This window comes from Doryrhamphus excisus, chromosome 3, assembly GCF_030265055.1.
Source record: "Doryrhamphus excisus isolate RoL2022-K1 chromosome 3, RoL_Dexc_1.0, whole genome shotgun sequence".
NCBI lineage: Eukaryota > Metazoa > Chordata > Actinopteri > Syngnathiformes > Syngnathidae > Doryrhamphus > Doryrhamphus excisus.
Window position 1 is genome coordinate 742,704 of NC_080468.1, and position 25,557 is coordinate 768,260.

Sequence of the window (25,557 nt, forward strand, 5' to 3'; positions counted from 1 at the left end):
CATCAGGAAGGCCAGCTCTGCCCTGGGTTGTCCCCTTGACCCAGTGGAGGTGGTGGGAGAGAGGAGGATGTTGGCTAAGCTATCATCCATGTTGGAGAACGACTCCCACCCCCTGCAGGACACCTTGACAGCACTTGAAAGCTCCTTCAGCGATAGACTGCTTCACCCCAAGTGTGTGAAGGAGCGATATCGCAGGTCTTTTCTTCCTGCAGCTGTCAGGCTGTACAACCAGCACTGCTCCCAATAGACTTCTACACCACTATGTACATCTGTGCAATACTTTGCTTTTTACATTCAGTATAGTTACTCCAGACCCCATTCACTGTGCAATATCTGATCAACCTCCATGTGCAATATTAAGGCTCTAAATGCAATATACTAAGTTCTATGTGAAGTATTTCCATAATGCCTCATATTAACTCTCTAACAAGATCTCAGTGTATAGACTGGTCATATATCTCATCTCGTCTCATATTATCTACATACAGTATTGTATATAACTCTGGGAAAAACTGTTGATTTTTGTTAATACTTGAGTCGTTTATATTGTTTATTTTTCTATATTGTGTATTTTGTACTGCTTAACTGATTCTGTACTCTTGCTGCTGTGCAATACAAATTTCCCCACTGAGGGACGAATAAAGGCATATCTTAATCTTAATCTTAATCTTAATCTTTTTTTTAAACTAGATAGAGGCCGACTCGTTGTTTATGACAAAATAATTTCTTGATTAATTGTTGCAGCTCAAATTGGGTGTTTATTCAAATTATACTCATTAGTACTCAATCAGGATGTTGTAAGGGAATATTTTGTATGTGTAAATCAGTAAAAGGTAACAGGTTTGTGAAAGAGGGATGCATGTATCATTTTATTTGAAAATTATTCACATCTTTTCATTTCGGTCAGTGGGGTAGGATATACGTAGACCAGGAAGCTTAAAGCTGGGGCCAAGGTGGGACTAAACCCATCTTGCTATCCCACTAGCAACCCATGTTTTAGCTCATGTTGTCCCCATGTTGGGCCATAGGACTACAATCTGGGACCAAAATGGGTCTTGCATATCTTGTCCAGTCGGAGCCCAACTCCAACCTACAGACTATCCTACTTGCAACCCATGTTTCAGCTCATACTATCCCCATGTAGGTCCCACCATAGGACTTAAAGCTGGGACCAAGGCGGGATATTGTCTGTTTTGCCCAGTTGGGGCCCACATAAAACCTGGTGTAATCCTACCTTGAACCCACATGGGCAATTCTTTGAGGGCCAATATGGAACCCGCGGACAATCCCATATGGGTGTGATCTGAGAACCCCACATGGGGCCCATTATTTAGCCCACTTTGTACCCACGTGGGCCCCACATAAAAATGTTGGCTGGGTTGTAGTACATATGACATGTATACTACATATGACATCAGAAACGATGGGTATTTCTTCAACAGAACAAGAGCTCTGATTCAAAACATTTACTCCCAGCACCGCTGGGATTTGAAACCAGGATCTCCTGTTTACAAGACAGGCACTTTGACCAACTAAGCCACAGCACCAGTGAAGGACTGTCTTCAGTGTTAGGCGAACCACTGCATGATGGAAACCACACGAGTGGCCAGGCAACAACACCACAGCGGCCACCTCCTTCCTAAAAGCCCCTTCGTGCAGGCCAGTGATGCACCCGATCAGTCATCCGGGAAATATGGATTGTGTGTCCCAACTGGGGACAGATGCTCGTGTACACACCTTCAGAGATCAAGCACATATCCTTGTTCGCATTTGTCACCTTGATTTATTTTTTGTAAAAAAAGCACTTGAACAGCCATGTTGCCACTCAGGTTTAAACTGGCGACCTTTTGCGTGTCAGGCAAACGTGATAACCACTACACTATGGAAACCAACAGTTTTTCCCAGAGTTATATACAATACAGTATGTAGATAATATGAAACAAGGTGGGATATATGACCAGTCTATACACTGAGATCTTGTTAGAGAGTTAATATGAGGCATTATGGAAATATTGCTTCCTCCAGCTCTGTGCTGGAGGAAGATGATGGCATCGTCCACCCCAGTGCCAGGTTGATAGGCGAACTGAAGCGGGTCCATCGAAGGACCCACCAGGGGGGTGGAGATGGTCAAGGATCAGCCGCTCCAGGGTCTTCATCAGGTGTGATGTAAGTGCCACCGGCCTGTAGCTGCTGAGGTCCTTGGGGTGCGGCGTCTTGGGACAGGAACCACGCAGGATGTCTTCCACACCTGTGGCACCCTCCCCAGCTTCAGGCTCAGGTTGAAGATGTGCTCAACAATCCCACACAGCTCGTCCGCGCAGGACTTCAGGAGCCTGGAGCTGATGCCGTCTGGTCCCGCCGCCTTCCTCGCCTTGGTCTTTCGGAGCTGGTTTCTCATCTGGGATGTTGTGAGGGTCAGGTTGGAGCAGGGGGTCTGTGTGCGGGGGGAGGTTGGTGAGGAGGTTGAGCTGATTAGGTGAGAAGTGGGGGATGGCTGTGTGCAGGAGGGGGAGGTGGGGGTAGGGCTGTCCACTCAACGTGTCAATGGGGGGAGTTTCGGCAGGAGGTGCTGGGCCGGGGGATGGGCAGATGGTTGATCGAACCTGTTGAAGAATAGGTTCAGATCGTTTTCCCACGCCTGGTCCCCAGCAGCCTGGGAGTCGGGCCCCTTGTGGCCAGAGATGGTTTTCAGGCCTCTCCAGACTCCTCTGACGTTGTTACGCTTCAGCTCTTCCTCCATCTTTTTCCTGTAGCAGTCCTTCCCCTCCCTGATTTTCCTCCTCAGCTCCTTCTGCACAGCCTTCATCTCGTCCCTATTTCCTGACTTAAAGACCCTCTTCTTCTCCTTTAGGAGAGCCTTTATGTCCAGATTAATCCACGGTTTGTTGTTGGAAAAACACCGTACAGTCTTGGTGGGTACAGTGTTTTCCACACACAAGTTTATGTAGTCAGTGACCCAGTCAGTGAGACTGTTTATGTCGTCCCCTGAGGATGGCAGAGTTCCTCCCACACTGTTGTGTTGAAACAGTCCTTCAGAGCCTCGTCGGCTTCATCAGACCAGCTCTTCACTGTGCGGGACACAGCTGGCAGCCTGCGTACCAGAGGTTTGTACACAGGCTGGAGATGAACCAGGTTGTGGTCTGATCTTCCCAGGGGAGAAAGTGCTGTAGAAGTGTATGCCTCCTTAGTGTTGGCATAACACAAGTCCAGTGTTTTATTGTCTCTGGTGCAGCAGGTGACATACTGGGTGAAGGTGGGCAGGGTGGAGGATGGAGAGACGTGGTTCAAATCTCCGGAGAGAAGAAGGAGAGCCTGCGGATGTTGTGTCTGTAGCCGGCCCACGGCAGAGTGGATGACGTCACAGGCCGCGTCGGCGTTAGCAAAGGGGGGAATATACGACGCTAAAGCGATAACATGCGAGAATTCCCGCTGCAGATAGTACGGTCTCATGCTAACGGCTAACAGTTCAATGTCTTTGCAGCAGAGTTGCTCTTTAATAGTGATGTGCCCAGAGTTACACCATCTATCATTCACAAACACTGCCAGCCCACCTCCTTTCCTCTTACCGCTCTCCTTAGAGGCTGACATGAAAAAACTGTACCCCAAGGTCTTTACAGGACTGGGCCTCCTAAAAGGGGAGTACAAAATAAAGCTGAAAGAAGATGCCAGGCCCTATGCACTGTCACTTCCGCGACGAGTCCCACTACCTTTATATGACATGGAGAAAATGGAAGTGATTGAGCCGATTGAGGAACCTACAGAGTGGTGCGCAGGAATGGTGGTGGCTCCTAAGCCCAATGAAAAAGTCACAATCTGCTCAGACATGACTCACCTGAACGAGTATGTTTGCAGAGAGCGCCACATCCTGCCTGCTGTCGATGAAACATTGGCAAAGTTAGCAGGTGCAACAGTCTTCACAAAACTGGATGCCACAGCTGCAAGAATTCCCGCTGCAGATAGTACGGTCTCATGCTAACGGCTAACAGTTCAATGTCTTTGCAGCAGAGTTGCTCTTTAATAGTGATGTGCCCAGAGTTACACCATCTATCATTCACAAACACTGCCAGCCCACCTCCTTTCCTCTTACCGCTCTCCTTTGTCCTGTCCGCCCGCAGTAGTGTGAATCCGTGTAGTGTAGCGATTGTGTCTACAAGTGGGGGCAGATTGACAATTGTCCAAATTGACAAATATTTCTCCTTTGTTGGGAATATTGTAGTTCACATAACATGTTCCAGAAATAATGGTCTTTTCCTCAAAAAAACAAGTAAGCACAATTGCGGCTTGAAAGGTTTAAAAGCTAGCTGTGAAAGAAACACCTTAGCCACCCTCAGGATCACTTTGATGTCTCGGTGGACTCAACTTGTGCCCTTGATGTCAATGGTTTGGCTTGTAACCTCCTCTAATGTTGTCTGGATGGGCTGGATGGGTGGCCTTTTGAAGAATGAAGTTCAGGTGCTTTCAGCCAGCCAATAAACATTTTCAATTTATCTGCCAAGTCACAACCTAAATAGGGATTGTGCAATGGTGGGGTGCTGCTTTTTCACTTGGGGCTAAAAGTGGGGGCAGGATGAAGCTGTGTCTGTGCCACGTACTGGCACACGTACTGTTGTCGTAGCCTACGTACTGTAGGCGACGAGTCCACCTAAGTCTACAGCCCTAAGTCAAACGCTAAACCCAGTCCTGACAGCATTCGCAGTCAAGTACCTTGTCATATTGTGTAGTACTCACAAGAAACTCGAGTCTATCATGTATTGATGTTTTGTTCGTATTTCTGTTGTCAGTCACTTTGACATACTCTCGCGAAGGAACCAAAATAGCTCTGAGATTGGACCTTCTCTGCCAAAGCTGCAACAGCAGGGGAATTAGCTCAAATGGTAGAGTCAAAATCATGGAATTGATCAACTGGTCCCACACAATTGACACGATCTTCTCCACGAGAAGCTTAGGTACGAGGGAACCTGCCTGCCCTGACGGAACGTACACTGCTGGGTACGTGATGGACAGTTGGGGGAAGTGGAAGGTCATGTGCCTGGCGATTCTTTGAGTTGTGTTGTGAAAACAACTTTCCCCAAAAGATTGCTGCAGCGGGACGCTCTGACCCTCCTTCATTCCTTATGGACACCTGTTGTTTCTCTTCTCTTGGCCCACCACGGGCTCCTCCATGGCAACTGCTGTGTATCGCAATGACACCCTGCGAACTGAGCTCCAGGTGGGCGGGGGAAGTGTCGCAGGCATCCACCCCCCCAACCCCACCACCCATCCAAAGCCTTCGCCGCTAACCCCCCTGTGCGGGCATGATAATTGGGACCACGGCTTGCACCTTAAGTGGCTGCAGGTAGCCGGGCTGGCCGCTGCTCGTATTGGCTATTTTCCCTTCGTGGTGCTGGTCTTGTGTCTATGTGTGTGAATAATGTATTTTACTTGTAAGCCGATTTGTATGCCGAGGTTTTTTTTTAACAGTCCCACATTGTACTCCTTCATTTAAGAGTCTAGTTTGGAGTAGTGTTTTTTTCCCCTCCCCTCTCCTAGTGTTGTCACACCCTTCTTCCCCCCCTTCATCGCCCAATCACCCCGTCCTGTCACCCCTTGTCTCAGTGCATAGAATGTTGTATATGTATGGACTGATGATTGCACAATTCCACTTGTACTTCTGTATAAGTGACAAGAATAAAGGGCTTACTACTACTACTACTAAGCCCCGGTCCCGAAATTGCCACCTCCAAGATCGACTGAGGTCTTAAACTGCCCACATGGACAAGCCAGATATCTTTTGGACAAAAGAGTTCATGGTCAGACAAGACAAAGGTTGAGCCAGTCACCTGAACATTAAACTTTTGATCTGAGGGTCCGGGATTCAAGTCCCTGTTCAGGTGACCAGATCTGAGGTCCACCTGCAAACGCCTCCCTTTTGCCCTCAAAATACAAGGGCAACAGGACAATCCCTTGGTACTTTATGGAAACTACATGAGGACCCTGGCTTTTAACTGGAACTGGAAAGACTTGCGTAGCCCCGCGCATAAACCAAGTATCTTTCTCACATGTTGCCAGCTGGTCCTTGACATCAGCTGTCACAGACATTCGCGCCATTTGGGGAACTCATCCTGATCCGCGGTTACCACTGATTTGTACAGTAAGTAAATAAGTCATCATACACTTACTGGTAAAGGAAGACACAGTCCAAACACTCGACTGCTGCAGGGCAAGTAGGTTCCACCAAGACTTGAACTTGGATCACTGGATTCAGAGTCCAGAGTGCTAACCATTACACCATGGAACCTGCAAGCGCATTGTAGGGTCTTGAAGTGCACACTGTCAGATTACATTAGAGTTGATAGAACTTCACTGTGCACAGCTTTCCTTTCCCGAGATGCTGGTCCAGAATCTCTTCGAAGCCGTCCGGAAGTCATTTTCCATGGCTTCTCCAAACTCCTCCCATATCAGAGTTTTTGCCTCAGCGAATGACAAAGCCACGGACTTGCCAGTTCCTGTCAGTTGAAGTCCCATGAGCCAAATGGCCCAATAGAACTCATTCAGCTTGACGGCATCCCTGACTAATGGTATCCACCGATGGGTTCTAGGACCGCCTCGACAATGGAGGCACAAAACACCCCTGCCTCCCTCTGAACATGGTCAAAGCTCTGCATACAATGAATACTTCGCTTTCGTACTGTACAGGATGTCTGCAGGCTGGTGCAAGACTACCGAGCACCTCATGAAGAGCAGAGCTGTCCTTTTCCGGGCGAAACCCATGAACTCGGACTCGGAGGTGCAGTTTGCATTTCAGCTGCAGGCAAACTTTAATTTTAGACTAAGGTCAATTGGCAAGGTTGCCGAGCTAGCCAGGAGTAGAACCTGGAATCTTCTGATCTGTAGTCAGATGCGTTATCCATTGCGCCACTCGGCCAACAAAAACACCTGCAGTTTAAGGCTACAATCTGGATTGTCACTGTTTCGCCAAGAGTAAAATTGGGTCGAGAGAGAAGTCCTCTCAGGCAAGACAACAACAAAAAACACCAGCCGTGACTCGGATTTGATGCGGAAACAACACAGAATACTCTTTTGGGTGAGAACCATGAACTCCGACTCAGAGAAGCAGATTGCTCATTCCAGCTGCTTCAAATTCGTCTGCGAGAAAAACTGAATTTTAGAGTCAAGTCAATTGAATTGTCCTACACAAAAATACAAGGTGCTTGACAGGAGAATGTAATTAGGGCTGGGTTCAGGGTAGATCTGTGGCTGTGTATGGCATAGAAATCAGGATTGGGATTGGATTTGTGTTCGTGTTCGGTACTTGGGAACATTTACTCACCGACTGAGTTTCTTCACTATTACATGACAAGGAACTCGTCGCGAGAATGCGCCAGGATGAGGTTTGGGGTATTTTTTCTGAGGGACAGATCCTGGACTCATTTCCGATCCCAACATCTATTCTACTATAAAACAAAGGATTCCTTGGAGAATGCAGGTATCGAACCCGCTACCTGTCACATGCGAAGCGAGCGCTCTACCATTTGAGCTAATTCCCCTGCTGGTGCAGCATTGGCAGAGAAGGTTTGGTCTCATAACTATTTTGGGACTTTTGCTGGAGTATGTCAAAGCGACACTGTCACTACCTTTCTGAGTGCACCCAGAATGCAGTCCCTGGTGGACTAATGGCTAGGATTCGACACTCTGACTGCCGTGGCACGAGTTCGATTCCCATTCAGGGAACTGACTTGGAACAGGTAATGACTATAGATCGGATTTGTCTTTGGCCTCGGTTGAATGGTGAGGGTCTTGACAATGGAGGCACAGAACACCCCTGCCTCCCTCTGAACATGGTCGAAGCTCTGCACGCAATACTTCTCTTTCCTACTGTGACCCTGGTCCGCTTCCCGGCCAATGCAACTGTACTGGAAGCATTTAGATAGGAACTAATGTGATGTGTATCCGGTAGGACACATTAAGAGGTGACACGTTCCCATGTCGAAGCATGTTAATAAAGCTTCAGATAAGGACCTACATGAGCCCTCTTTATGCACGTCCACACATCATAGCACATGGTGTCAGAAGTTAAGAAGCCCGTCTCAGGCAGAGATCGGAGGACGAAGTCGGTGAGAAGCAGCAGTCTTACCGCAAACCGAAGTGAGAGGCTAAGAGGCTAAGTGCTACCGGCTAAGCTAACGGCGCAACGAGAGTTCCGGAGGACAGCACAACAAGATGGATTCCCTGTTTTCAATCAACCCACCTGAGAACTTTGATTTTGGTGACTACTCGTCATGGCCCAACTGGATTCGCCGTTTCGAAAGGTTTCGTGTTGTGGCGGGACTAGACAGCAAAGATGAAAGCTATCAAGTAAACTATTTAGTGTACACAATGGGTGATAAAGCAGATGATATTTTGAGCACGCTCGGGTTGAAAGACGAAGAGATTAAAAAGTACTTGTGTGTGAAAGAAGCCTTTGATAAACACTTTATAGGCAAACACAACGTAATATACGAGAGAGCATGTTTTAACAAAAGGTGTCAAGAACCAGGGGAATCAGCTGAGTCCTTCATTGCAAGTTAGCAGAAAACTGCCAGTATGGACCACTGCAGGACGAAATGATAAGAGATAGGCTAGTGGTGGGCATACAGCACCAGGGCCTGTCAGAAAAACTGCAGATGGATGGGGGATTAACACTGGAAAAAGCAGTGCTACAGATAAGACAGCATGAAGAGATAAAGAAACAGCAACCAGTCATGAGGCAAATGTGGACGCATTAAAGTTTAAGAAAAAGACTTTTTAAGAGAACCAAGCACGAAAACCATTTGAAACAAAGAGTCAGTTTCAAAACCAAAAAGGGAACAAGTACTGTGGACGCTGTGGCAAATCACCTGCACACTCCAAAAATGACTGTGCCGCCAGAGACGCAGAGTGCAGAAAATGTCGAAAAAAGGGACATTTTGCAGCTCAGTGCAGATCAGGCAGAGTTGGAGCAGTCCTGGAGGATGAGGACAACATTTTGTTTTTAGGAGCAGTTTCGGCAGGAGCACAGCCCACCAGCTGGAAAAAGACACTGGACGTAAATGGCAAAAATGTGACTTTCAAACTGGATACAGGAGCTGACGTGACCATGATACCAGCTGCTATCTACTCAAAAGACATTCATGGCCCACTCACCAGAGCAGAGAAGCCCCTGTGTGGTCCGAGTGGTGAAACCCTGAAAGTGAAAGGTCAGTTTGATGCTGTAATAAAATACAAAGACAATGCAACAACACAGCCCATTTATGTCGTACAAAGATTGTCTACACCTCTGTTAGGCTTTCCTGCAATTTCAGCACTAGGCCTGCTGCATCCTGTGGACAGTGTCAAGGAGCTAGAGGCTGACATGAAAAAACTGTACCCCAAGGTCTTTACAGGACTGGGCCTCCTAAAAGGGGAGTACAAAATAAAGCTGAAAGAAGATGCCAGGCCCTATGCACTGTCACTTCCGCGACGAGTCCCACTACCTTTATATGACATGGAGAAAATGGAAGTGATTGAGCCGATTGAGGAACCTACAGAGTGGTGCGCAGGAATGGTGGTGGCTCCTAAGCCCAATGAAAAAGTCACAATCTGCTCAGACATGACTCACCTGAACGAGTATGTTTGCAGAGAGCGCCACATCCTGCCTGCTGTCGATGAAACATTGGCAAAGTTAGCAGGTGCAACAGTCTTCACAAAACTGGATGCCACAGCTGGATTTTGGCAGGTGCCTCTACATCCAGACTCAGTTCCGCTGACAACTTTTATAACACCGTTTGGAAGATACTGCTACAAAAGGTTGCCATTCGGAATATCGTCAGCACTGGAGCATTTTCAAAAGAGACTCACTCAGATGATGACAGGACTGGAGGGAACTGTGTGTCACGCAGATGACATACTGGTTTTCGGGTCCACCAGAGAACAGCACGATCAAAGACTGCACAGAGTGCTGGAGTGGCTCCAGCAGGAAGGGCTGACTCTCAACAACGATAAGTGTCAGTTTGCAGTAGAAAAAGTCATGTTCCTGGGTCACATCGTGACAGCACAGGGCATTGAAGCGGACCCTGGCAAAATCAAAGCGATTATGGAGATGCCTACACCTAAAGATACTGCAGATGTAAAGAGGTTTGTGGGCATGGTGAACTATGTCGGAAAGTTTTCCCCACGTGTTGCTGAGCTCACACAGCCACTAAGAGAGCTCCTCAAAGCAGACACCACTTGGGAATGGGGGGCAGCACAGCAGTGCGCCTTTGATGAACTTCGACTAGAACTGAGCTCACCCACTGTCCTGGCTCAGTATTGTTTAAACCAGGGGTGGGCAAACTACGGCCCGGGGGCCACATCCGGCCCGCCAAGTGTTTGAATACGGCCCGCCCAATCTTTCAAAAGTATTTAATTTAAACTCAACATACAACCTGGCATCATGGCCTGAGCCAACCTTTTGATGGTTGTATCAATTTCGTTGTTTGACATGGTCTGTTGTTTACAAAGTGCTCCTGAAAAAAGAGACACAAGCACATAATAATAATAAAAATTAAAATACTAATTATTATATTATTATTATAACTGTTATGATTATTATATTTATTGTATTAATGCTAATTATTATATTAATTATATATAATAATATTGTTATTAATATTAATATTTGCATATTTTACATAAAAACAATATAATAATTATTATTTTAATTTTATTTTAATTATTATAATATTTTATTATCTTACAGCTTTGGGGGACCCAGGCAGTCACACCTGACCCCTAGACAGGTTCTGTGTCATATTTGTTAAAAATGTTTATTAGAATTGTGACACTGTTAAAAGTAAAAAAAAAAAAGGAGGAAAGAAAAGGAAATGTTGGTGCAATTTTGGCATATTGTAAAAGCACTTAAATGTTTATTGAATTTCATGTCTCATATGATTATTATTAATGTTACAGAAACAAGAAGAGCTAAATAATAAGAAAAGGGTTCTGTGAAAAATAAATAGAAATATACACTCTAAGCTAAAGGGGGGAGATGTACTGGAAGCATTTAGATAGGAACTAACGTGATGTGTATCCAGTAGGACACATTAAGAGGTGACACGTTCCCATGTCGAAGCATGTTAATAAAGCTTCAGATAAGGACCTACATGAGCCTTCTTTATGCACATCCACACATCATAGCACAGCAACAGGGCTGTTTTTATACCTTTCAATGGTGAAAAAATGTGCAAAGACCGTTTTCGGGACCAACATATGACCTCTGAATTTGATCAGAAACATCACACCTCTCAACCTGAGACTTGATTATCTCCAAAAGTGGCATTCTCACCCACAGCATGTTCGAGCCCGCAACCTCAATGAGACGCCGTCAAACGCTTGGCTGTACTGACTCGCCCTAAAATACAACACCTTCGATAGCTCAGTTGGAGGAGCGGAGGCCCGTAGTGGTTCAAGTGTGGCTTGAAGGACAAGCTGTATGCTTATGTTATGTCTGTCAGGAAAGGAAGGCAATCCTGTCTTGTCTGAAGGACCTCCGCTTCCCCGTCGATGAAGTTTGACTTGATTCTTTGTCACGCAGTCTGAAATTGGCAAACTGAGAAATTCTGATTTAGTGACCAATGCAATCTGTCTATTTTAATACATTTTCGTCTCAACTCAAGAGCCATTTCCGTGAGAGCACAAGATCCCTGGATTGTACCCAAAAATACTTTGCTCTCATCAAAGAGTAAAGCTGGTGTCCTGGTTTGTAATGCCTCGATTGTTACACCAGAAGGTGTGAGTCACATCCAAATGGATGTATATATGGATTTGGATGTGACTCAACTGAGTATGGCTTCAACTGAACAGAAGTTGCTAGAGTGTGAGTCTCTGTGGCACAATCGGTCAGCGCGCTCTGCTGTTAACCGGGAGGCTGGTGGTTCGAGCCCACCCAGGGACGTTCTCGGGATGCATCTGTGTCCCTATTCATTCGTTTTTGCGCTCCACTCTTGCACAGCACTTGTGTGGTTCCCAAACTGGCAAACTGTGTGTCAATGACTTTTCAAAAGCACATTACAGCTTCCATGGTCTTACACATTTGATCAGAAGTTAGGTTGATAAAGTCACAGATTTCAGTTTGTTTCTGCACAGGTCTGGTGAAACACAGAAGCTCCGCTTGAAAATATTAGCTTTTGCAAAAGCACCAGCCAGGATTATAGATTAAGAGATGATGGAATGTTTTTATGTTAAAAGGAATCAAGTCAAACCCCATCAACTGGTAAGCAGGGGCCCTTAAGAGAAGACACTGTACACTGTTGGGATTGTTTGACGAACATGAATTCGGAACCAAATGGTCCTTTGAGCCGGATATCTTCCCAGTGACCTGCAATGCAATTCCGCTGTGCGTATGCAGGCATCGGTGGTTCGGTGGTAGAATGCTCGCTTGCCACGCGCCTTTGTTGCCACTGCAGGCTTTATGTGGTGTTGGTTGGCCAAAGGGGAATTCCGAACAGGCTCGTGGACCATGACCATTTTCATGGTCACTGGCGACTTCAACCAGTGAACTCCATCCATTTTCTGTACCGTTTATCTTCATTTGACTATATTCCCCACTCGTTACCAGCATGGGGACATTCCAACCCAAGATGAGAACACATTGGACCAGGTACACAGCCACATAGTACGTGGTAAAAACACAGCTTCTCCCTACCCCTACTTTTAGCCCAGACTGCAAAAGCGGTGAAACACCTCCGCAGCTGAAATAGCTCAGTTAGGAGAGTGTTAGACTTAAGATCTGAAGGTCCCTGGTTCTATCCCAGTTTTCAGCATATCGTTTAACATCATGACTTGGCAAATAGTTTAGAAAGGCTTACTGGCTGGCACAATCAACTTCATTCTTCAAAAGGCCACCCATCCAGACAACGTTAGAGGAGGTTCCAAGTCAATTGACTCCAAGGGCACAAGTTGAGTCCACCGAGACATCAAGGTGAGCCCGAGGGTGGCTGGTTTGGTGTTCATTGGATGTTTTTTTTTTCATCACATCCTGTTAGAATAAAATGTATAGATAGAATGAATATAGTGTTCGTTGTCACCCTTATATCCATTTGCTTAGACAATAGAAAGTGTTTGAATGTGCTGAAGAGGGAATGTTCCCGTGACCCTGATCAGAGACCCCCAGCAACCCCCAGGTCCTGGATGTGCCTGGAGGCGCCAACAGCGACCCTGCAGATGTTCATGTTAATCCTGCAAGAATTTGCCAAGATAAGAACTAATAAAACAGTAAAATAATTACTCTCACACACACACACACACACACACACATAGACAGACAAATACAGCTCGTGCAACCCCCCCCCCCCCACCCCCTTTACAGTTGCACGACCATGTTGTAGGGACCCCCAAAAGAATAAAAAGAGAGGAGTGTGAACTGCATATTCAGAGTGGAGCGGCATGTCACTGGGTATGTTGTTTCACTCTCCTCACTGTGAGCAACTTTGAATATTGTCTTTCTCTTCTGTATTTAAGTGTTTTACAAGTGTCACCCAGCTTGAGGCACCCAACTTCGTGCCAAGAGCAAAAAGACGGGACTGAGTCTGTTGGGATGAATAGACCCCACCCTTCCAGACCCATGTCTCGCCTACCCAAGTTCTCTTATTTAGTGGGGATAGCAGTGACAGTGGTTAAAGCAGTAATTAACTTGTCAACAAAACAAAATCCAATCACTAACCAAGCCTACTAAAAAAGAAAAAAAAAACATTGTATTTGCTTGACTAGTAAAAGTAAAGGTCTCACTGCCACAATTCCACAATTCTGTTTCAGTCCATTTTCCTTGATGCCAACACCTGACCCGGCTCTGTTTTATATATTTACATCCTGCTAACATAACAACCATTATTATTATTATTCACTATATTTTCCAAATATTTTTAATTTATACTTATTGTGAGGGAGCTGCCAATCCTCCCTCACTGATCAGGTGTATGCTCCACCTACACACTGTCATGTTTTCTGTTTGTGTATATAGTTGACTTTTGTTATTTAAATATAGACATTCTGGTTAGTACTTTAATTGTATTTGTTTGCCATTTAAGTTGTTTAATTCCCACTTTAGTTTAGTTTTTTCATTTAAAAGTCATTGGTTTTGTTCCTAATTTCTCATCAGTTTCTCCTTTCTTTGAGGTGATTGGTCGGGGCACAAGCATGGAGGCGCGCCCATGTGAGTGCAGGCCAGAGGCTGATCACCTTGATTGGACTCTCTCAAGTGTCACCTAGAGGGGGGGGTTAACTGGGTAGTTGTTGACGAAATGTAGTTAAATGTAATATAGTGCTTGAAATGTATACAGAAAGTGAAACTTAAGTGTGGTAATATTGAAAGGCTTTTGTAACATGAAAGAAGGCTGTTATAAGTGTAAATATTGTACCTTTTAGACATTGCCTCACCCTCTCATTGGGGAATTATGGTTGGCCCTTCACGGGTAAAAGGGGCTGCGTAAATTGTTGGTGAGGGAGGCATGTTGTGTGTGCTGAAGAGCGCTCAAGCCCATGGCCTGGTGTGCATTTCAGAGGCTATGGCTATCCTGGGCTAGTAAGAGGCCATTTCTTCCAACTTAAAATCTTACACTTGTAGTGGTAGGTTACCAGGACATAATTCACCCCGGAACGATCGATAGGGGAGGGCGCAAGGGACGGGGGTTTTTCGCTTCCTGTTGTGGTTGAGAGAGGGGGCTTTCATGTCTTACGTAGCAAGCGGCCGGCGGGGATAGTTCAGCTGAAACGAGCTAAACTTTCCCCATTCATTTCCAATGAGAGCGAAAGGCCACTATGAATGTAATATACTTTTGTCCGGGGGTGGCGCTGTGGCGTTCATCCCCACTATGGATGTAATATACATTTGTCCATGAGTGGCGCTGTGGTCGCTTCTGCTCCACCCACCACATCCATCCTGAACTTCAGGTAACACAGCACAATTGCTTTTTCCGAGCGAGCGACGAGACGACGCGACAAAAACACGGTAAAACTACAGTAAAAAAATATATTGTCTTTTGCATTTCAGGCTACAGAAAAATATTTTGTCTTTGAACTGTTCTGTTTAAATATTTAGTCTTTGAACTGTTCTGTATAGTGTTTAAATTGCTTTCATGTTTCTCTACGTGGGTTTGTGGCACTATTGTTCGCTATTTTCCGACCCCGTATACCTATTATATGCATTAGTGACAATTATTTGGACAAATATAACGATAGCTCATAAGACTTATGTTTTTTTTGTAAGTACAATGTTATAGTTGTTCATGGATAAGTACATATCATCTGTTAAATTAAACTCTTATGAGCTATTGTAAAGTGAACAAAGAAAGTCAACAAACAAACATGACTGTAGTTGTTGCGATACCATTTAAGTATGGATGATAGTTTATAGACATTGCTTTAGTCTGTAAATGTTCTTGGAAATGTCACGGCGCAGCATGTCTGTGTTGCGGTGCGACCCCAGGATGCAGAGAGCAGGACCGAATGCAGGTAAAAATATTTATTTTTTGCAGTAATTGTAGCAGCAGGCAATAGGCAACTCAGGTAGCAGAATGACAAATGATAATAATCCCACAAAGGGAGACGCACACACCTGAACTAAATAGACACTCAAATTAGGGACAGGTGTGGGTAACTAAGACAACGGAGGCAGACAAGGAAAAACAGGAAGTCAAACACAAAATAAGAGCGTGCCAAAAGGAAACCAAAGCCCAGACCGTAAACTCAAACCCAAACTGTCACTTGGGAACCCACACAGGGCGTGACAGTACACCCCCCTCAAGGACGGATCCCAGACGTCCAAAACAGTTAGAAGTCAAAGAGGAATGGGTGGTGGGGGGACCGGAGGTGGGTCGCCGACGGGACCCTTCAGGGGGTCGGCCGGGGCGGCAGGCCCGGCAGAGCCAGCAAGACCACTCCACGTGATGGAGGGAATGGTTGGGTCGGCGGAGGTGGCAAGCACTCTCTGGGGGGCGCCCTTGTCTATGCGTGAGGTAGGCCTCCTCAGGGGGGCGCCCTGGGTGCAGAACCAGGGCTCCGGCAAGGAGAGTAGAAACAGCAGGCATCCGGCCCTGACGCGGCGACGGCGAAACAGCAGGCATCCGGCCCTGACGCGGTGACGGCGAAACAGCAGGCGTCCGGCCCTGACGCGGTGACGGCGAAACAGCAGGCGTCCGGCCCTGACGCGGTGACGGCAAAGAAGCAGGCGTCCGGCCCTGACGCGGAGACGGCAAAGAAGCAGGCGTCCGGCCCTGACGCGGAGACGGCAAAGAAGCAGGCGTCCGGCCCTGACGCGGAGACGGCGAAGCAGCAGGCGTCCGGCCCTGACGCGGAGACGGCAAAGAAGCAGGCGTCCGGCCCTGACGCGAAGACGGGGAAGCAGCAGGCGTCCGGCCCTGACGCGGAGACGGCGAAGCAGCAGGCGTCCGGCCCTGACGCGGAGACGGCGAAGCAGCAGGTGTCGTCCATGCCAGAGCCTCTCCATCTGCTCCAGCAAGCCCTGCTCCTCGTCTTGCAGGTGGAGTGGGCTGTGCCTCCTCACTCCCCCAGCAGGTGGCGCCATCCTTCCTTTCCATTGGCGGGCTGGGCTGTGCTTCCAGCATAGCCCAGCAGGTGGTACTAGCCCCCCCTCTCGAAGGCGGATCCCAGACGCCGTCATCAGAGGGAGCCGAAACCAGGGAAGGGAGGAGGTAGGCTTGGAGGAGGGTCACTGGCTCCTCCAGGTCAGCAGTCCTGGCCGCAGCCACTTGTTTGGGCTTGAAGCTGCGCGGCTTGGGGACTGGAGGAATCTGAGAGGCCACGCAGCTTGGCACGGGAGCCGGGTCTTGGAAACACCTGGGGCTGCGCGGCTTGGGGACTGGAGGAATCTGTGACGCCACGCAGCTTGGCACGGGAGCCGGGTCTTGGGAACCCCAGGGGCAGCGTGGCTTGGGCACTGGAGGAATCTGAGAGGCCACGCATCTTGGCACGGGAGCCGGATCTTGGAAACCCCAGAGGCTGCGTGGCTTGGGCACTGGAGGAATTCGGGATGCCTCGGCGCTTGGCACGGGAGCCGTCGGTGAGTGCACGACGGGCTGCGACTAGGCAACAGCGAGAGGGTAGGGCTGTGCCGTGGCGTGACATGGCGAGGCGGAAGAGGGCGGCCACACCTCTTGGCGACGTGCCGTGCGCTGGCGTCGCCGCCGCGTCGGAGGGTGTGCAGTGGGTACCGGGAACACCGACCCCATGGGCACTAGGGTGCCGTCCGGCCCCCACACCATGGTATCCAGTTCCTCCGGCGTGTACCTTGCACATTCCTGCTCCATCGCCTCAAAGAACTGCCGGGTCCATTCGTCGAGCTCCGCGGGATCGTCATCGGGTTCGTCGAAGCCGGCAGGGCATGAGGGCGGGTGCACCTCGACTTGGCGTGGAGGGGAAGGCGAGCTAGGCGTCGCTCTGTGGCGCCGCGGCTTGCGGCGGCGTCGCGGAGGATTTGGAGCGTCGTCGGTGGGTCCGGGATACAGCCACGCCGTAGCGACGAACGTGTCGTCCGGACCGCGCACCAAGTCCTCCATCTCCCATGGCGGTATCGCCATCTCCTCATCCTCCATGGCCTTGAGGAGCTGCCAGGTCCAAAAATCGCTCTCCGCGATTTTCACCGCGGTCGTCACTTGGTGGGATTATTCTGTCACGGCACGGCATGTCTGTGTTGCGGTGCGACCCCAGGATGCAGAGAGCAGGACCGAATGCAGGTAAAAATATTTATTTTTTGCAGTAAAACGCAACTCAGGTAGCAGAATGACAAATGATAATAATCCCACAAAGGGAGACGCACACACCTGAACTAAATAGACACTCAAATTAGGGATAGGTGTGGGTAACTAAGACAACGGAGGCAGACAAGGAAAAACAGGAAGTCAAACACAAAATAAGAGCGTGCCAAAAGGAAACCAAAGCCCAGACCGTAAACTCAAACCCAAACTGTGACTTGGGAACCCACACAGGGCGTGACAGGAAAAGCTCATATATGACAACAATACATATATTTCATACATGTTGCTATCACATACTGTAACCTGTACTTTTATTCATGGTTTTGGATAATAATACATTATATTATTTCACTATTTCTGTCACTGTAGAGAAAAAATGAAGAGATTGTTTTTCCCCGGGCGAATCAGTGTGGTCTTCCGCAAGGGCCCACTGGGATTCCTGCTGCAGGATCCCACCGAGGAGGCCAGGCAAATTAAGGACAACCCGTCGAGGAGGGACAAGTCTCCTGTTGCTCAGCAGGAGGTTGTAAGGCAAAACGCCCTTGCAGTGGTCCGAGGGGGAGATGCTTCAGACCAAACTGAAGTACTGGGAGAGTACATCCTGCAGTTTGGGAAGTACAAGGGGATGTCCTTCCGCTGGCTCCTGGAGAATGACATGGGATACACTGTGTATCTTATCCAAAGCCACCAGAGAGAGGAGGCTGCAGGAGTGCTGGTGGTTGACGGGCATAGCAAGGACAGCCTTCTGTCATTCCTTCGCTATGCCCTCAGCTTCAAGGAAATTAATACTCTTCTTGAGTATGAGGCCCTAAAAACATCTGTGCCCGCCCCAGCAGCAGAGGATGACCAGCTGGTTGGATTTGGTGCAAGCGCCAGTAACACCTGGAGGGAGATTTGGGAGAGCAGGGATGATGGCTATGCAGCCTTCATCTTAAGAAGAAAGTGTGCGACGGGTACAAAAATGCACAAACTGCAACAGTACCTGCAGCAACAGCAGCAACAGCAGCCCTCCACCTCTTTTACCATCGCCTCCACCTGTTCCACCACAACCTTTGCTGAGAGCACGGGTGAATGTTTTGAAAGTTATACTGCATTGCATATGTAAGCATTGGACCATTTTATTACTGTTGAATAACTATATTACCACTCTTTTCTTTATAGCTAAGGACGAAGACGAAGAGCTGGAGAAAGCCATGCTCAGCATCTCTCCAGATATACTCAGTATGTGCAGTTTATGGATATGTACATGTTAGGCTCTTTTACTTTCCTAGCCTTGTCTATGTGTTTTGTATAAAGTAAATCACTCAAGTTTCTATGTGTTTTGCAGGTGGATCTGCTCCACCAACATTAGAGCTGCTACGTTTTTCAGGTCCAGGGCGAAGTTCTTAAATAATGACCGACCTCAAAGGGCATTTTGTGATTGCATGTGTTCTCGTCACGCTCTACTTTTGTTCCTTTCATGTGTGTGACTGACTATGAATTGATACAACCTACGAGAGGGTAAGTATAATTTGAATACATTCTTTTGAACGCCGGAAGCATGTGTTTGCAGTGAGCCATTCTGCTTCTCCTGCTCTAGTTAAGGTTAGACTAGACCATCACAAAAAAGGTCTATTTAATTCTTTAAAAAGCCAAACCAAGTAGTTGAAGTAGCAAATGGCAGTTTGTTGTGAGTGACTCTACTAATACCCCTGAAACGCCAATATTTCAATCAATCAGTCTTTCATCACGTTTTCTCCGGTTTTAGACACAGAACATGCACCGACTGGCCCAGATGCACCAGAAGATGGTAAAGGCTTTAAGTGATGTTTGACCATTTCAGTCCAAACTGATTTACACTCACGGTAAAATGCACCACCGCCTCTTTCCTTGTGTAGCACCAGCTGTGCTGCCTCCAAAGATTCCAGTGCCTTTCCCACAGGAGTTGATGTTTCTGCTACCAGAGAAAACAAAGACCAAAGAAGAGACACCACAGCCTGCCCCAGGTGAGTGATTAATCTTTCTATGTGACTGCACCTGATATTAATATAATATTAACACAGTGTACATGTAATTTGGTTTAATTTAAGAAACTGCATGTGCTCCTGGGAGTCCTGTAGCCTCCACTCTATCTGCAGCAGAGCCACAGTCTGCACAGAGACCCCACAGTAAGTAACACAGCAGTATAGTGTCACATTAAAAAGGGTGTCAAAATTGACATGTGCATGTCTGTTTCCAACTAGACCAACCACCAGTCCCACCTATGGCTGATATCAACAGGCCTCCACCTCAACAGTTTCTGTCATTTGACCAGGAGGTCAATAAGTGGAACTGCACACACCAGCAGAAAATATGGATGAAGTTGGAACTGGAGTCCATGGGTCTGTGGCCAGGCTCCCGCCCTGTCAACAACCCTATGAAAACCTTCTCCCTGTGGCGCTTACCTCCCCAGCCTGAGCTGATTGACAGTATTTATGATCTGCCGTCCCCAAAGTATTTTCATCTTCACCCATTTTTCGTCTGGAAGCCGGAAAATGACTACTTGATGGGGCGGCTAAAAAACAACTACACCCTGCCGTGCTCTGGTGACTGTTCTCAGCCACGTGTTGTCTCTGCTGGAGTCAGGAGACCGCGAGTGATTGTGGGCCTCACTGGACAATACTACCTGCTCTCCTCCAGGCTGTGCTGTAAGAGCTGCAATAAGAGGTGGTATTCCAACAACCCGCTCTGGCTGGAAAAGCTTCCCAAGAGAAGAGGTTTACCAATCTGTTGCCAGCGTTACTGACTTACAAGAAGGCCATCTGTAAGTCAGTACTGGATGAGTTGAGACGGACTGGAAAATCACCCACAGACATGGCAAATCAGGTCAACGAGATGTTGCATCTCAAGTATGAGCGTGCCAACCTGGCCTATCTCCTGTGCTGCCAGAATGTGATGGATGGAGAGGCAGGAACTTTTGGCGGCCAAAAGACCATCACTCAGTTCTTTCGGCAGGAGCGAAAACCGGAGCCTTTTGGGGGCTACAGTGATGCTGGTGGCTGGAACGGGGTCTCTGTGTCTGCCCACTACCTCCCCGACTGCTTGCTGCATGAGTTCCGGAACCAGAAGGACACCATTCAGCGGATGCTGCAGGGTACCACCTTTGGACAGGCTCTCCGCTCAGACCACACCCGGAAAGTGGCCAAGAAAGTCACCTTTTCATCTGGTGTCATGTCGTCATAGGCTGTGATGAATGAGAACTGGATGATCCTGTCCTGGGTCATGGTGCAGTTTGAGACGGACAAAACCCTGCGGTCGATGTGCGAGGGTCTCTCAAACCGCTACAACAGGGCTGGCATTGAGAAAGCCCAGTTTCAGTGGGTTGATAGGTGAGACTTCATCACTTTAACCAGAAATGTTTAATCAAAAATTAACTCTATTAAATGTCATTATTTCATATGTTATTTGTGTTTCTCAGAGATTGCTGCGCACCGTTCAGGGTTGCAGAGTCTTCTGCGGAGGAACATCTCAACTGGGATGCCTGGCAAACAACTGACGCAATTGTTACTGAGGCCACATCTGGGAACCTGTTGAATACATGTGCATCAAGAACCTCTTACAACAACAGTATCGTCATCAAGCTGGACTTGTTCCACTGTATGCAACGGCTTCTTCGTGAGTGTGCCTCAGAACATCACCCGTTATACGGCACCTTCGCACAGTTCCTGTCGGCTGCCTTCTCTGTGGTGGACCAGGAAGACCTGCAGAGGCTCCAGGATGCATACGTCTTCTGTGGCATCCAGCCTGCAAATCCCACCAAGCAGCATATTCGTGAGCACTGCGGGATAAAGATTCCTTCGCCCGGGACACTTATTCAGAGAATGGACAGGAGTGTGTCGCTGGAACTATCAGCGTCTGCTGGACCTGAAACTGCCAGGCGTTTCTCTCCCGCCCGTTTTCGACCCTGCACTGATATGCTCCCTGAATGCTGTTTCCAGACGGGTCTTTGGCGAAGAAAAGTACCCTGCTCTTCGTCTGGCAGCTGAAGACACTGGGGAGAGGTTTGGCCTGGAGTACAGGGAGCCAGAATGTTGTCCGGTCCCTTTAGACTGGGACAAACATAAAACCAAGAAGGACCCCGGCCACGCCACAAGTGCTCCTTCTCCAGGCATCCTGTCTGATCAGGGAGCAGACCCAGTGCAGCCTTCCTCCACACCTCCCACCAGGCTTTTCAGCTTTGTTCATCCTCTTCAAACTGCTACTGCGACTACGTCTAGTCGTGTGGCCCCTATCCCAGCATCTGACTTGGACAATAAAGCTTCTGTTACTGAGCTTCAGCCACAGCCAGGTAAAAACTTATCTAATCATGTGTCCCCTTGTTCTAATAGTGTTGCATCTTGTTTGAACCAAATAACAAATGTGTATCTCTTGGTTTTCTTTGCCTAGAGCCCACAAGAAGATTACCCATCCAATGTTCTCCGACTGCTGCCCGCACTGGACCAGTGAAGACTGGAGGGAGAGTATTTGTGTTGGACCACAAGCGCTGGCCATCTCCAATGAAGTCGGCAATTGACGAGCTCCTTAATAAACACCGCGGGCACGAGGACATGATCAAGCTTGTGGTTCAGGAGTATGGCACTCTTGTCCACAAGTCCAGCAAAGACCCCAACAGCATGCTGCATCCAACATCAAAATTGAATATGTCCAAATACATAAAACACAACAGTAAATTTCTCAATACATCATCTTCACTAAATACCAGCCCAGAGAAGCTGCAACATACACAGCAGCTTTGACAGTTGCTAAGCACTACCTCTGCTGTGCCTGTCATGACACTGCCTGCAGCTATGGTCATTCCACCATCACCACCACCACCACCTACTCTTACCCCATTGAAGCAGGAGCAACCACCTCCCGTGTCAAAAAAAACTTGAACAAAAACATGTCTGTGCTGTGGCCAACCAAAATCAAAATATCAAGGGGATGGGACATCAATACATGACTTTTATCAGCGGGGCCCTGTCAGATACTTTTATTGCTCCACAAAAGTTTTCCAAAAATATGGTGCAGAAGGTCTGACAAACCCCAAGATGCCGTTTCAAGAGTTCAGTCAAACAGACTTCTTCCAGCGAGAGCTTGATGATACAAGAAAGAGGGTGGAGGAAAAACAGCAGAAGAAGAGGAAGAGGGAGGAATCTCCTCCACCCCCTGTTCAAAAGTGCCGGTTCTGCAGGATGCAGCTAAAGCAGGGTCCGAACAGCCCCCACATCCACACGGGCTTTCCAGGGCAACCGGGGAAGTACATCTACCCCCCTGCCAAAGTCTTCTCTATCTATAGAGAGCACGGGATGGAAAGAGAGATGAGCTGGAGGGAGTTCCAGGACTCTCCTTTCTATGAAAAGGAGAAACAACGGCACCAAAATAAATGAACATTTTTTTTTATAATTCCTAGATTGTGATTAGTATTCATTTTTTATCTCTGAGAGTGTTTTTGAGTGTGGCATGGCAACCTGATAAATAAATATTCTTTGTTACATTGCTTTGATTTTGTGTTTTATTTCAAGCACTGGTACCAATATAATAGTTTGTAATCATATAGGCATTAATTGGAAAAAAAATGATATTGTGGAGAAGAAAATGGTGACTTGACTGATCTCCGAAGTCTCTCTTGCTTGTCTGACGTCTGTCTCACATCCTGATTGGCTGGCAGCAAATGTCAACAACACCCGCGCGACCCCCCGCATCCTGATTGGCTGGCAGCAAATGTCAACAACACCCGCGCGACTCCCGCGACCCCCCGCATCCTGATTGGCTGGCAGCAAATGTCAACAACACCCGCGCGACTCCCGCGTGGCAAGTGAGAATTCTACCACTGAACCACCAATGCCACGTTGGGAAACACTGTCGGAGAACAAATTAAATTGTCGAGTGGATGTGACAAAACATCACAACACACGCATGGGATGCCAGGGGAGGCCGAGTACTAACAGAGCTGAGCGAGAGGGCATAAGAAAAAAATTAGTGACCTTGTGGTGGTTACCCGACAGCACCAAGGATATGGTGCACGTCTGATGCGTAATGCATGCCAGGTGATGTTCATCTAGCGAGCGGACATTCTTGTGGGGGGCAAGCTCAACAGTAGGAATGTTAAGAGAACTGACCAGTCCGCTATCAATAAAGTTCTCGTCCGCCCCAGAGTCAATTAATGCTGTGGTAGGAGAAGCTTCCCCCGCCCAGGATATCGTACCTTCCACCTGAAGTCGGCCCACCAAAGCGGATGACGCAGCCGGTGTGGTTGGAGCGGGCAGTGCCAGCAGCTGGGGAATATCCCTGGTGGAGGAAGAGCGTTGGCATGCTGGGCGAACTGGACAGCAGGAAATTGTGTGTAGGACTCCCACAGTACAGGCACAGCCACAGGCGTAGACGGTGACTCCTCTCTGCTGACGAAAGGCGACTGGGTCCCAGTTGCATGGGGACGACACTCCCGACGTCGTCAGACGGCGCTCCACTGCTGGAGCAGGGAAGGAGGAGTGGTGCCGGAAGAGCCCCGAGACGTGGGATTTGGAGCCGACGTGTGGGTCGGAGCGGCTCCGCCCGATACGCGTTTCGTAGCGCCTCGTCATTCCAGCAGCTCTCTGCCGCTATCCCGGTTAGCACAGTTGGTCAGCGTGTGGTGCTAATAACGCCAACGTCATGGGTTCAACCCCTCGTACTGGCCACTCTTCTTTATGTGCTCCAGGAACAACAAAACGGCGACAACCCACTGGCCCCCATATCCAACATCACACCACCCACCTGTGAAACACCCTCGACAAGGCCGCTGAAAACAGCATGTCAAAAGCAGAGTGGCAACAAACCTCTCGGCCACCGAGACTGCAAGAAGCAGATCAATGGGGACAGTGGACCCCATTATCCTCTACCCAAAATTTTGACCACCAGTGGAGAGAATGCGGACCGTGAAAGGACAACACCCCGGCCCTCATAACCAACAGTACTCCACCACAAGGTAAACAGCATGGCGGCAACAAATGCCCAACCAAAGCGTCACAGACAGGATTCGAACCTGTGCGGGGAAACCCCATTGGATTTCAAGTCCAACGCCTTAACCTCTCGGCCACCGTGACTGCTTGGAAAAGACCAATGGGGGCAGGTGACCCCATTGTCCTAGAACCAAAATTTTGCTGATGTCAAGGATCAGCTGGCAACATGTGCATTGGAGGAAGACACATGGTTTGTGTGAGGGGCTACACAAGTCTTTCCACTTCTAGTTAAAAGCCAGGCACCTCACATCGTTTCCATAAAGTACCAAGGGATTGTCCTGTTGCCCTTGTATTTTGTTGGCAAAAAGGAGGCGTTTGCAAGTGGACCTCAGACCCTATCACTGGTCACCTGAACAGGGACTTGAATCCCGGACACTCAGATCGAAAGTCTAATGTTCAGGTGACTGGCTCAAACTTTGTCTTGTCTGACCACTCTTTTGTCCAGAAGATATTTGGCTAATGTGGTCTGATTTCTTAAACCTGCAAATGTCCAAATACACAAGGGTTTTGTCTATTGACACACAGTTTGCCAATTGGGAACCACACAAGTGCTGTGCAAGAGTGGAGCGCAAACATGAATGACTGACACTGATGCACCCAGAGAACGTCCCTGGGTGGGCTCGACCCACCAGCCTCCCGGTTAACAGCCAAGCGCGCTGACCGATTGCGCCACAGAGACTCACACCCTGCCAACTTCTGTTCAGTTGAAGCCATACTAACGCATGCTATGCTTCCAGCATGCCCAATGTTTTGGATGTGACTCGCACCTTCTGGCGTAACAATCGAGGCATTGCAAACCAGGACACCAGCTTTACTCTTTGATGAACACAAAGTAT

The 25,557-nt window shown here is 48.1% G+C and overlaps 1 protein-coding gene and 6 non-coding genes across 10 annotated transcripts; 3 read left to right on the top strand and 4 right to left on the bottom strand.

Moving 5' to 3' along the window:
• Nucleotides 1-1,473: 1,473 nt before the first annotated feature.
• trnat-ugu (transfer RNA threonine (anticodon UGU)) lies at nucleotides 1,474-1,547 on the bottom strand. The gene has a single exon. It is a non-coding gene; the product is annotated as a tRNA-Thr (tRNA).
• A 4,658-nt stretch (nucleotides 1,548-6,205) lies between these two features.
• On the bottom strand, nucleotides 6,206-6,277 carry trnaq-cug (transfer RNA glutamine (anticodon CUG)). The gene has a single exon. It is a non-coding gene; the product is annotated as a tRNA-Gln (tRNA).
• Nucleotides 6,278-11,834: 5,557 nt separating this feature from the next.
• trnan-guu (transfer RNA asparagine (anticodon GUU)) lies at nucleotides 11,835-11,908 on the top strand. Its single transcript has one exon. It is a non-coding gene; the product is annotated as a tRNA-Asn (tRNA).
• Nucleotides 11,909-12,703: 795 nt separating this feature from the next.
• trnal-uaa (transfer RNA leucine (anticodon UAA)) lies at nucleotides 12,704-12,776 on the top strand. The gene has a single exon. It is a non-coding gene; the product is annotated as a tRNA-Leu (tRNA).
• Nucleotides 12,777-14,760: 1,984 nt separating this feature from the next.
• Nucleotides 14,761-23,180, top strand: LOC131125311 (uncharacterized). Of its 4 annotated transcripts, XM_058066744.1 has the most exons (11): nucleotides 14,761-14,959; nucleotides 18,093-18,790; nucleotides 18,885-18,944; nucleotides 19,051-19,223; nucleotides 19,471-19,512; nucleotides 19,601-19,708; nucleotides 19,793-19,870; nucleotides 19,946-20,835; nucleotides 20,925-21,070; nucleotides 21,160-22,029; nucleotides 22,128-23,180. In XM_058066744.1, the coding sequence occupies exons 8-10, from the start codon at nucleotides 20,641-20,643 to the stop codon at nucleotides 21,725-21,727; spliced, it is 909 nt and encodes a 302-aa protein (XP_057922727.1). In that variant the 5' UTR covers nucleotides 14,761-14,959; nucleotides 18,093-18,790; nucleotides 18,885-18,944; nucleotides 19,051-19,223; nucleotides 19,471-19,512; nucleotides 19,601-19,708; nucleotides 19,793-19,870; nucleotides 19,946-20,640; the 3' UTR covers nucleotides 21,728-22,029; nucleotides 22,128-23,180. The 4 variants fall into 4 exon arrangements, with proteins under 4 accessions (XP_057922727.1, XP_057922724.1, XP_057922725.1 ...); XM_058066741.1 differs by having other exon boundaries at nucleotides 19,051-19,512; XM_058066742.1 differs by lacking the exon at nucleotides 14,761-14,959 and adding an exon at nucleotides 17,683-17,702 and having other exon boundaries at nucleotides 19,051-19,512.
• Nucleotides 23,181-24,723: 1,543 nt separating this feature from the next.
• On the bottom strand, nucleotides 24,724-24,805 carry trnas-uga (transfer RNA serine (anticodon UGA)). Its single transcript has one exon. It is a non-coding gene; the product is annotated as a tRNA-Ser (tRNA).
• A 521-nt stretch (nucleotides 24,806-25,326) lies between these two features.
• On the bottom strand, nucleotides 25,327-25,400 carry trnan-guu (transfer RNA asparagine (anticodon GUU)). Its single transcript has one exon. It is a non-coding gene; the product is annotated as a tRNA-Asn (tRNA).
• Between the last annotated feature and the right edge of the window lie 157 nt (nucleotides 25,401-25,557).

Coding starts and splice junctions, on each gene's coding strand:
- LOC131125311 (XM_058066741.1), top strand. CDS start 20,641: ATGGAGAGGCAGGAACTTTTGGCGGCCAAAAGACCATCACTCAGTTCT. Junction 20,836..20,924: donor CATTCAGCGGATGCTGCAGG/GTACCACCTTTG, acceptor ATGTCGTCATAG/GCTGTGATGAATGAGAACTG. Junction 21,071..21,159: donor CAGTTTCAGTGGGTTGATAG/GTGAGACTTCAT, acceptor TGTGTTTCTCAG/AGATTGCTGCGCACCGTTCA.